General features: G+C 39.1%; 1 protein-coding gene across 1 annotated transcript in view; it reads right to left on the bottom strand.

Annotated features, from left to right (window-relative positions):
* LOC124289437 (disheveled-associated activator of morphogenesis 2-like) overlaps window positions 1-12,568 on the bottom strand; it is a 128,418-nt gene that overhangs the window by 22,468 nt on the left and 93,382 nt on the right. The window contains 13 exon segments of the mRNA XM_046726053.1: window positions 54-151; window positions 614-827; window positions 1,846-1,968; window positions 2,353-2,479; window positions 3,045-3,174; window positions 3,989-4,106; window positions 4,521-4,587; window positions 5,490-5,593; window positions 6,004-6,114; window positions 6,383-6,580; window positions 7,436-7,571; window positions 8,520-8,608; window positions 10,352-10,417. Coding sequence (XP_046582009.1) covers window positions 54-151; window positions 614-827; window positions 1,846-1,968; window positions 2,353-2,479; window positions 3,045-3,174; window positions 3,989-4,106; window positions 4,521-4,587; window positions 5,490-5,593; window positions 6,004-6,114; window positions 6,383-6,580; window positions 7,436-7,571; window positions 8,520-8,608; window positions 10,352-10,417 — 1,581 coding nt within the window.

Here is a 12,568-nt window from a genome sequence, read left to right as displayed (position 1 = left end):
AATGGTTTGTTGGTTGATGTGGTCTAAGAAGCAGTTCTAATCATCTCCCTTACATCTGGTAGTTTTGTCCAGTTGAAAGATTTGAGGGGGTTTCCAGGTTTGGGCGCATTCTTCCTCTTTGCCAAGCCAGGTGAAAAATGGTTAGCTAAACCTGGAAGAAACATAAAACATGTATGTAGCCTGCTTACTTCCAAATGTTGGGTGAAGCCCATTTCTGCAGTTAAAATATGATAATACTTGGATGCTATTCCATATTATTATACTGACTGACTGAGTTTGGTTTTACGTCTCTTTTAGCAATATTCCAACAACATCATGGCGGGGGACACCAGAAATGGGCTTCACACATTGTACCCATGTTGGGAATCGAACCCGGGTCTTTGGCGTGACGAGCCAACGCTTTAACCACTAGGCTACCCCACCGCCCCTCTATATTATTATAATACAGGGAGTCATCCATGGACCCCAAGACCAGCATTCTGGTGAGAGATGACTGTATATACTATAACAGTACCAAGCAAGTCTTTGATAGCAACTTTGATAGAACATGAAGACATGTTTTACTGTAGGTTTCAGGGCTACTTCTTGCATCCTCGTCAGGCGAATACTATACCTGGTTGTCCTGGAGCTGGTGGGGGTGGAGGAGGAGCTGACCCTGGAGGGGGTGGAGGTGGGGGAGGGGGTGGTGCTGGAGCTGATTTCATCTTTCCTAAGGGTGCTATATATGTAGTGGTGGCAGATGACAGGCCCACTTTGGCATCATCAGGGAGGCTGCCCGTCTTCACTAGATGTTGTAGTTTCTGCTTCTCCCCACGCTCTGTCTCCAGCTGAAGAACATTCCATACACTGGTGTCATTCTTAAAATAACAGTTACTCAGAATATAAGAGTTTATTGTATCTGTTATATTTGTTGTGATTCCTTAACTCATATTTTCTACCTTTTCAGGTGATTTAAAGGTTTTGCAGCTGGGCCTTTCTTTGTAACCGTTTATATGTGTGTACGCTGCAACTTTCTGCCATCAACATTGTACCTGTGATCCCCCTCTAGTCCACCTTGTACCTGTTTCACCCTCATACTTCAAGTCTCCCCCATATTTGTGATCCGATCCCGACCCCCCCCCTTCTCTATATGGGGCCATCTTGTACCTCAAGTCCAATTTTGAACCTGTTTCCATCTCATCCTGTGCCCCCATGTACCTGTGTTTTCCATTCATACCTGTGCCCACTTGTACCTGTGTTTCCAACTTATACCTGTACCTCTCCCCTTGTACTTGTGTTTCCCACTCACACCTGTGCACCCCTTGTACCTGTTTCCCACTCATACCTGTACCCCTCCCCTTGTACCTGTGTTTGTACCTGTTTCACACCTATACCTGTATCCCCACCCCTTTTGTACTTGTGTTTCCCACTCACACCTGTGACCCCCTTTGTGCCTGTTTCCCATTCATACCTATCCCACTCATACCACCCCCTTTGTACCTTGTGTGTTTCCCACTCACACCTGTGACCCCTACCCCCTTGTACCTGTTTCCCATTCATACCTGTCCCCCTGACCACCCCCCCCTTGTACCTGTGTTTGCCACTCACACCTTCCCACTCATACCCTGCTCCCCCTTGTACCTGTGTTTGCCACTCATACCTATCCCCCCACCTTTTTGTACTTGTGTTTCCCACTCACACCTGTGACCCCCTTGTGCCTGTTTCCCATTCATACCTGTCCCCCTCCCCTTTTGTACCTGTGTTTGCCACTCACACCTGTGCTCCCTCTTGTACCTGTTTCCCATTCATACCTGTCCCCCTCCCCTTGTCCTTGTGTTTCCCACTCACACCTGTCCCCCCCTGTACCTGTGTTTTGGCCTCCTCCAAGGAAGACAGCAGATCGTCCAGCTGCTGCCTGGTCTCGGCGTGGTTGGCCACCTCCTTCTCCAGCTTGGTCTTCATTTTGTTCATGGTGGTGATCAGCTCCTCCTGCACCAACACAACATTGGTCAGTCCCAATATTTCATCATATATTTTCAAGTGGCAAGGACTAGAATTAAGTGAAACACATGGTCAGGCTCTACACATTTGTAAAATTCATTTTGTAACTGTTTCTTTAAAAAAAAACAGAAGAAGGTGGTGTTTCAAGTTCCAAAGTAATATAAGAGTACTTGCAATAAATATCGCTTAGTAAAATCATCTGAAAGCATTTTATCAGAACTAATTGCAATAACTGATTGATTGAGGATGAGTCACCAACATAACAACTTACTCTCATAGTAACTTTAGTCAAAATGTCAGCCTTGATGAGCTATAATGTCCTAATTGTCATTGTAACTGTTGCCATCTGTGGTCTGTGGTCTTGCCCCATACCTTCTCCTGCAGCCGGACTTCACATTCTCTCTCCTTCTTGGCAAGTTTGGCGTTGAGCTCATCGGTTGACTTCTCCATCTCACGGAGCTTCTGCTGGAAAGTCTTCACATCATTCTCACTGGCCAGTCTGTTACAGAAAGTACAACATGAACATGGGATATTTTCTGTCTCTTGTAAAAATGGAATAAAATTTGAAATACTTTGGGTATGTCTTAATACTGTTGTTGTTAATAAATGTTGGCCACTTCATGGGACGTTCATTGTCCTTGTTTCAATATTTAGTATATTCCTTCCTATGGCCACAATAGATTACTTATTAAACTTTATCCATCTGAAAAAGGAGGAAATATATACTTTTTAAAGATTTTTAAACAAACTGTTTAAGGCAAATGTGTATGTGAACTCTCAACTGATCGGATTCACATACTGACAAATCTCAAACTCTTTGCATCATGTAAGGTTTTAGGGCCTGTAATCACCAGTTAACAACAGGTACAGAATAGCCAGGATTATGTTATAGCTTTTGTCTGTGTACAATCAATTCAAATATATTACTTTCATGCCTGACAGTATCTTAAGGACAAGTTAAACATTTTTCTCAGTTTTTAACAACTATATATCTGAGGAAAATCCTGTCCTGAAGAATGAACATTAATCACTGGAATCTTACTAAAAGACCAATGGTTACTCACTGCATGACAACTTGCTTGACATTGATCTCAAGAGGAGCTGCATCTGGGTCCTGGTTGTTCTTCTGGAGAACCACCTGCTGCACGATCTTGTCGATGAGCACCCACACAGACGTCACATCGTGCTTCCCATCTACATGATTAACATGATTTATGAACAGACTTTGCAAGGATCATAATCAGAGTGACAGAGCTGTCAACCCCTAAAGATGGTTTGGAGTGAGACTGAAAAAAATAAGCCGGGGTCCAGCTGGGGTCATGTCTAGGGCAATGCCCTGGTGGGGGTCTCTGGAAGCCCAGCCCCTCCCGAAATGAAGTTTAGTGATTTTCAGGGCATTTGGAGCCTTCTGGTGGCATTATTTTGACACTAAAAGATGCATGCTAATAAATAATAATAAGCCGAATCATTCGCATTCGTTTTAGTACTTCGTTCATTCAGGCGTTCTTTCAATGTTCAACTTTACGCAAAAACGAACGAAAATGCGTATTAATTTTGAAATTATTTTTGGCTACCAGATATGCGTGAGATTATTATTTGGAGGCGTGAGAGCGTGACATTTGTCAATAAAGCGTGAGACTCACGCCAAATGCGTGAGAGTTGACAGGTATGGAGTGAAACCATGACAGATAAGGGAGGCAACCCTTCAAACCAGTGGTCAAGTGAGCCCACAATAGCAGACTCTGGAGCTTAACTCACCAATATGACCCTGGATGGTCAACTTCTGTCTTTTCTGATAATAATTAACATATATATAGGAACAGACCTTGCAAGGACCATAATCAGGGTGAAAATACAACTTGAAAAAGTGGTGGGCAGATCCTGCTAGGTAAGGGAGGCAACTCTACAAAGTGATTTTAGACATGGGTCACCATGCATTCTGGTAGCCATTTGGCCTTATTTCAGGCAAGCTCTGAGAGCCTTCTCTGATGAAGAAGGAGATACTTACATGGCAGAAGCAGAAGGTGGTGTAGGATAGACTGGAGGTTGGAGTACGCCACGGACATCGTCAGCTTCTTCCTCAACACCTCGAACATTGTTGAGGCACTTTTTGTATCAACATGAACCTGGAACACAAGGACAGCATTTCACTGACACAACACTTAGGGCAGCAAATAAAATAGATGACTGGAATGTACTAGTACACATAGACAGATGTGAAGTTTTCTTTACATATGGGCAAGAGCTTTGGGTATTGAAAGACTGATTAGCAGACAGTGAAGAAAGCCACTGTTTAAAACATAAAGATTTTTGTAGTTTGATCACAACCAACATACAGGCTTACAGCAAAGATGTAAAAGAGGTAGAGCTTTTGCAGGAATTTTACTACATGTCATTGGAATATGACTCAACAATAGAATAATAGAATGCCATTGTTATCATATGTCTTTATATAATATATATAGTTATAATATAACTCTTTGGTATTTTAATAATACGATTTTGATAAAAATGTGCTGTACATGACATTGAAAACTTACCCCTTCAAATCTTTTCGTTAATTCCTTTTCATCCTCTGTGCGGACCATCTCAAAAAAGTCTAAATGTCTGAAAAATACAGGAATTTTATTGAAAAGAATTTTTGTGTAATTAGAATGTCAAATGTGACAAATTCATATATGTTATGAAGAAAATTGTGCATTATTTCTGTGATTAGATCATTTTAAGAAAAAACCCAATCCAGTTTCAAAACAAACTTCACCTTTTGAGAAGACATAAGCATTGCCAGTGTTTGATAGCCGGGAGATTTCTAGATTGGTAGATTTCTTGTTAGTATTGGCAGCAGCATCGCTGTTAACAGTATTTAAGTCTTATCACTGCTTGTCGTATTAATGTGGGCCACAGACCAAAGCAAAACACAACAATTCCCACTTTGACACTAACAAGCATGGCATGGTATCGACAAACCAAGGACATATGGGCAAATCTGTTATTCAAACCCACATCCTTGTTGTCCCAAATACAAACACTGTCCGCTACGGTCACAGATCATTTGCATATGCCGCAGCAACTGAGTGGAATAATCTGCCCCAAGAACTCAAAGACTCTCAAACGTTGTCATCCTTTAAATCCTTACTAAAAACTTTCCTCTTCCGCCAAGCTTTCCCTGACTGTTAATATCAAACCATGTTTGGGCGCTTTGAGCATCCTTATGTTTGGAAATAGCGCTATATAAATGCACTATTATTATTATTATTATTATTATTATTATTATTATTATCCTGCTGATCCAGGGATGGGAAAGGGACAATACTCATCGCAGAGAAATTGCATGCCTTACACACTGGGACAACCATGTCCCTGGCAGATCAAGATTGAATCCTAAGACAAACACAGCTTTTGATTTTAGGATTAGCAGATCCTGCTACATTTGAGGGATGCAACTCTATAAAATGTGCCACCTTAAATCTCTGGGCTGAGAGGCCTGCTATTAAAACCTGTTCACTTACCTATCTAATGTGCTGTTATCTAGAGATCGAAGCTTGTCAATGACTGGCTGTATTCCCAGCATGAGCAGCTCATAGCGGAGATGCAGTCGAAATTCAAGTCGGTCCTATAAAAGAACAATTCAGATTTGAAAACATTATTGCAAATTATTTTTTCTCATTCACAGTAGTAGCAACTTGCAGTCAATGAATTTAATTGTTAATTAAGTGTTAATTAACAACTGACATATCAATTTGCAAATCACTCTTTTCTTTGTCAGGTTGATATAAAGTGTTCTTAATGAAACATAGAAGCAAGCAAGTATGTTCTCTTATTTTTATCCTTCAGTATATATGACATAAACAAGACTATAAAGTGAATAACTATGCACTTGTATCAAACAAATATGCATTTGACTCTCTGTAGATAGTACTGTTTAAAATAACCTATGACATTTATCCTATTTCATATAGCCATGAGTAGCTGCAAAACTGCTGATGCTGCTTAAAACATTCTTCCATCTTGCACTGACTCTACCTGTCCTGGGCCATAGTTGATTGCTGCATTGATGAAAGACATAATAGCAGTCTTCAGGCAAACCTCATCTCTGTGTTTGCCTGTACTTCGGTCAAGGTCACAGATCAAGGTCTGAAAAAATATTGTTCAATTTAACTTTGTTCCGGAAAAGAAACAACATATTTTCTGAAAAAAAGAAAGACCATTTAGTTAAATTGTCTCCCTTTAGAGCTAATAAAATTAATTGTGCAAAAATCCAAGTAAAATTATAAGCAAAAACAGCATGGTAATCTGAATATCTTCTATCAGCTTAGCAATAAAACATTTAATTTTACTTCTGGTTTACAAATGTAAAATCATAATGACCAATCATTACCTTCTGTTAGCTGCTTGCACTCACCTGAAACCTAGTTCTCTCCCCTGCATGTTTCTGGAAGTGCAGCATGGCATTGAGGACTTTGCGATGTCCGCCTGGAACCAGACACACAGCACCGAGAATCTCCAACACAGCTGTCTTGGTCTTGATGTTCTCCACACTTAAACTTTGAGCAATAATGTTGATCCCATTCGGGTGAGCTAACACATGGGACCTCCCTTGCTGCAATACAAAGGACATTGGTATCAATGCACTGCCACATATAACTTAAACAATTATCATTATAGCATCTCATTGTAGGTAATTGTCATGTTTCTTTAAGTACCAGGTACCTAAACATTAATTCAAGTAAAATGTATTATCCTGATCTCTGGAAATATGAAATTCAATTCTGGGCATACAAGTCAGATGTGAGTGAGTGAGTGAGTGAGTTTTGATTTTACGCCGCTTTTAGCAATATTCAAGCAATATCACAGCAGGGGGACACCACAAATGGGCTTCACACATTGTGCCCATGTGGGGAATCGAACCCGGGTCTTCAGCGTGACAAGCCAAAGCTTTAACCATTAGTCTACCCCACCGCCCCCAAGTCAGATGTGAGGATCTCCCAAGGTTAACAGATCCATGGCACATGAGGACATTAAAATCTCTATGGAATATAAGCCTTATGGTATACAGACCTAATTGGTGGATATGAGGATTAAACAGGGAACATAAGCCCAATGGCATGTGGTACCAAGTTAGGAATATCAGGATCAAGCATGGCATATATGCTTAATGGTATGGGTATGTTGGTGCATACAAGGTCCTTCTTGAGAATATAAGCCTTATGACATGAGTTGCCAAGTTGGTGTACATAAAAAACTTTAAGGGAGTATACAACTAATAGAGCTAAGTCCCTGAACTGAAAAGATCCCCTAGGAAGATTGACCTAATGGTATATGATGCCATTTTTCTAAATTCTAAAAGATCCCCAGAGAAATATAAATCTAGGTGAATAAGGTACCAAATTTATTGAGATGTTGAACAGTAAGACAGGGAAAAGGTAGTTTTCAAAAGGCTTGGTGTTCAACTGACCGAGTTGTTCATAAGAGCTTTGATGCAGCCGATGATGGAGGTGTGGATATGACTCTCCGAGCTCTGGTAGTCCATCTTACACAGGTAGTTCAGCAGGCTCTGCAGACCGTTCTTCTCAATAAACCGCACCACGAACCTGGAGCAGGAGCATGCAAATCATTAATCATTAATCTGTATCTTGTTTCTTAACTAAAGAAATATCTTCTGGAAACATAAAACTACTGAATTAATCCAGGCCCAGATTTCTCAAAACTAACTTAAGTTTTCATTCAAATTTCAAACTAATTTTGACAATTTGAAACAGCTAATTTTTAAAAATTAAACAGCCCAAATAACTGAAGTAATCTATCCACCAAACTTAACTTGTACACTAAGTTTGAGTTTAATATTTGATTCGCACATTTCATTCTGGGAAATGCATTTTCTTGCGTATTCTCAAATTTGAGTAAAAACTCTAACTAAGTCAAAACATAATTTTGTTTACTTATTTTTTCATAATCAGCAATGTATATTTTATGCCATGAATAAGTGATAATTGTGTTTTAATTATGCTTGCTGTTTTGGTTGCATGTGACCTTCAAGTTTGTTTCATGAACTTGGGGCCAGATCACTTTTACAACGGATGTTCCACAGTGACAATGACATCTCTATATTTCAGTGTCAGTACTTTTCTGCAGAGCAGACGTCATGACATGTATGTATTATGTGTTTATTGTGTAACACTGCACTCAGCCACGTTCCAGTCGTATCAGAGCATCCTGTAAATACTTGAATCTGTACAAGACAAACCAGCGATCACAGAGATCACATGAGCAATCTGGCTGTCAGCGTAACATGGCTGTCAATCAACCGTATCACAGAATCTGACCACCCAATTCAGTTACTGCCATTTACACTGACTGACTGGCTGAGTTTGGTTTTACGCTGCTTTTAGCAATATTCCAGTAACATCACGGCAGGGGACACCAGAAATGGGCTTCACACATTGTACCCATGTGGGGATTATTGACATTTACAACAGGCATGCAATGCTTGGGACGTATTCAATCTGAGATTCCCTGTGGAAGGGTTGTCTCCCCTTTACCTCATCGGCTGTGTCCTCAGCGCTGTCTTGAGGTTGTCGACGAGTTTGATCTTCATGTTGACCTCTTCTTCACTGAATCCCAGGTACAGCTGCAAACCCAAAACAATGCAACTGAACTCTGTGTATGTTGGAAGTTGAATTTTGTCTAATGCCACAGTCAAAAATATTTCAGCTACAGAAATACGGCCAATGAATAATCCAGTCATGGCTGACAAACTGGATGTCACCTAGTCAAAATGATACAAATGCAGCTGTTTTTATGTTTTATTTTTCTACATATTATCTGTCAACCTCAAGCAAATTGGTTTTGCTATGTTCCAGCCTCACGATCCCCATTTTGTTTGACTTTTTATCTTGGTACCCCCCAAAACGCAAAAATCTGCAATAAATGCATCACAAACTTCAGGAAACAAAATATGCAAGACACATTTTGTGTGTTTGAGATAGGTAGAAGTCCGCTAGAATCAAACTTAGATATTAAAGTGCATAAAAAAGCAATTTGAAACTACAATCGCTTGTTAAAGTGACTCCCCTTCATGTTTACTGAAAGAGCTTGTTTTGGAGACACTACCTAACCCCTTTCAGATGAGGTAATCATAAGGACATAACTTATTCTAATGTTTTCACTTATTCATACATGATGCCAAGGGTTCAAACTAAATACTGAATGGTCACACAAGTGTCAGCTCTCAATATATTGTAAACAGTGCCAGCTTGAATATCTGGACACAATGTTTTTGAAAGATTAAAATGGGGTGTCCTTAAAAAACAGCCCCATCTAAATATAAATCAAGCAATCCAAATCTTTGAATGTTGATTATGACGGGAAGTCATCCAATACTATACTGAACATATTTTATATGATATTATCTGAGGGCATACCATTATCCAAGAGGTACCAAATGACAGATCGTTTTTCATTTTCTGCAATTTTTTAGAAATATTATACCCCAATGTGTTGTGATGACAAATATCTGGTTAACCACATTACCCACACATGTGAAATTTTGGATATGGCTTTGCTAATGATTCCTTCAAAATAAAATGGAAGCTTTTCAAACATTGGACATCGAGAATATAGTTAGGCTGACTTGTGATCTGACCTAGGCAGCCATATTTAACAACATTGCAAAGATTCATAGTACTTCCCTACTGACTATCAAGGTGAGAATCAATCATGAATACAATCAATTATTTATAACAAGTTCTTCCTCCAGCAGTATTAGATATCAGGCTTGTTGTACTGGTGAGACAGGACTATGGACATTTTGAGTGTTGCCAGAGGGATAACTTGCCCACACCTCACCAGGTTCATCCAACAGGTCAGGGGCTTTTCAAGACAATTGTGATGCTTTTTGAAATAATATAAGAACATTGTATGGGTGAAATAAGAATGAAATGATCAAACCAATGAATTCTCAGGTGTTGATTCAGGGCATGTGGCATGTCATTCTGGTACCATATGCTACAAAATGTCCTACCCAGGACCACATTTTCTCTACTTTAACTTCTCAGACAAAATACATGCTTTTACAATCATATTTCATTTCTGGGATTGAAAAGCTTATTCTGATTTTTTAGTATATTAGAGCAGAAACAGTCAAGATTGACCTACTTTGTGAAGCTCAAGCCAAGAAATGAATCTCTCAAAAACTGAAATGGAGCAGACAAACCAGGTCAATCTGGGATTCAAACCAATGACTGGCAGTTCCTTTTATTTTGGGAAAGTCATTCTGTAAAGCTAGTGGCCTCCCTTTGAGCAATGGGTTACCAAAACCCCGATTTTTCACATCGACGTAGGTTATAGTTGCATGATAAGTGTCTATACTCACTGGCGACATTGTGCTGATTCGCTCGATGTAGTAATCTGGCCAGGTTTGTGATGACGTATCTTCGTCCTGAAACAGAAACAGTTGGTAAAGAAACCAGAACAAGACGAAAATAAGGAAACAAGTTGCAGTAGATATGATGACATTGAGGTGGGGTGCACACTATTGAGAAAGGGGTGCACACTTCATTTTCACAAGGAGTGAGTGAGTGAGTTTAGTGTTATGCCGCACTCAGCAACTTTCCAGCTATATGGCGGCAGTCTGTAAATAATCGAGTCTGGACCAGTCAATCCAGTGATCAACAGCATGAGCATCGATCTACGCAATTGGGAACCGATGACATGTGTCAACCAAGTCAGCGAGCCTGACCACCCAATCCTGTTAGTCGCCTCTTACCATTTTCACAAGAGTTTCAATGGTCATTTAATACCTTCAGGACAAAAAGGGGGCTGTGCACCCTGCACCCCACTCTGGATCCGCCTATGAAATAAAAACTGTGTGTATAACAAACACGCTTATATCGATCTGATATAATAAATCGCTTGTTTGGCCCCCAACTTACTGTATATCTTGCTCTAAATGCTCATAATAAACTCCACATTTAGCAGACTAAAATTAGTGGTCCCTAGACTTTGTTATAACTGTAGTTTACTGTACGTAATTCTTGTCATACAAACACATAGTGCAGATTACACATGGTCACATCCAGCCCTGAACATGTACACAGAGTTTACACATTCATTTATTGGTGAACACTGAAGTTTGCTTTCTACTGAAAGAGAAACAGTAATTTTCAGGTTCTTGACACTTTCATCCTCAGTGAAAATCATAATCCAACTAAAGATGCAATTTCTTAGCAATAACATAAACAGGTGCATGTTATTGCAAATCATAATTGTTTCAAATCTGTAAAACCACCACCTTTCATTCATTTCCAACAATAACCCCCTCTGGGCCCTAAATCAAAATATCAACCAGCTGAGCACAATCAAAAAGGATCATAATATACATAAGAAGTCATAGAAATGAGCACAATACCACCTTCTTCAAAAGTACACAAAATATGTTTCACATTTACTTGCCAACTGTCACCAATATTTTAAGTTTTAAAAATTGTACATCGAAGTAGTTTCAGAAACAAAATACCACACAGTAAACAAAATGGTTTCTTATTTTGTGATCACCAGGTCCATTTGAAACAAATGAGAAGATGTTCTTTATCACTCAAAGGAGACAACTCCTCCATGTTTAAGCTTAATTTCCAATTGAATTACAAATAGAAGTATATTACGAGTGTATTTATGGGGTCCTATATGTTGCATTTCAAATAGTTCCTAAACATAAAAATGGTACTTCCTGGCTCTTTCCATCAAAACCCATTCCACTTAGACAAGTTGATGTTAGCCAACTGAGGATGAGTGTAGTTGGCCTCAAGGGGAATCAGTTTTAAACAGAACAATACATCTGATACCGAACATCTAACCTTGCTATCTGAAGAACTGCAGGGTGAATATCAGCACACTACATAGTCCAGTTTGATTTGTTTATTAAAAAGACAGAATCAATAATCATTCTTTGTACTTGTCTTTGATACAGAAACAGTAAACATATGAAAATATCACTAAATTCTTCTTTCTTAATATTTTTCATTTCTAATTCTCTGACCTAGCCCATCTGAGGGCCCATAAATTATAGTAAAATTACCAGTTGAGCACAATCCAAAAAGGATTCTAAAATATGTAGTAAACTGTACATTGTGTCACATTTGTCTGCATACCTCATAACAAGAATCCAGACATAGGTTTTATGATTTTACATGTGTGAAAGAACTCAATCGTGAAAAACTACTATAATGTTTAATATTAAGTACAACTTCTCTTCATGATTACCATAATTATGTTATAAATGTGGTTATATTTTTTCAAGTGACAAAATATATTCTATGCTAATTATTGAATAGAACTGATGAAACATGTTGAGTAGGGCTTAACTTCCAGGGGAGGTAGCTCCAGCAAACACCTGCCTCCCACAATTTTTAGACCTTGTGAAAATTATAAAGGTATATGACATATATTTAAGATAATAATCCCATAAACACGACAAGAAAATTGAATAATCTCTAAACATGAGAAAATGATTGCTAAGATAAAAGAAAACAAGACAAAGGTCCAACAGCCATTGTAACATTTCCACAAATTCAATCTATATATTTCATGCCCA

Source organism: Haliotis rubra, unplaced genomic scaffold (genome assembly GCF_003918875.1).
Source record: "Haliotis rubra isolate DU_JTF1 unplaced genomic scaffold, ASM391887v1 Scf441, whole genome shotgun sequence".
Lineage (NCBI taxonomy): Eukaryota > Metazoa > Mollusca > Gastropoda > Lepetellida > Haliotidae > Haliotis > Haliotis rubra.
The sequence above is the reverse complement of the archived record's forward strand: the minus strand, read 5'-3'. Positions and strand labels throughout refer to the sequence as shown.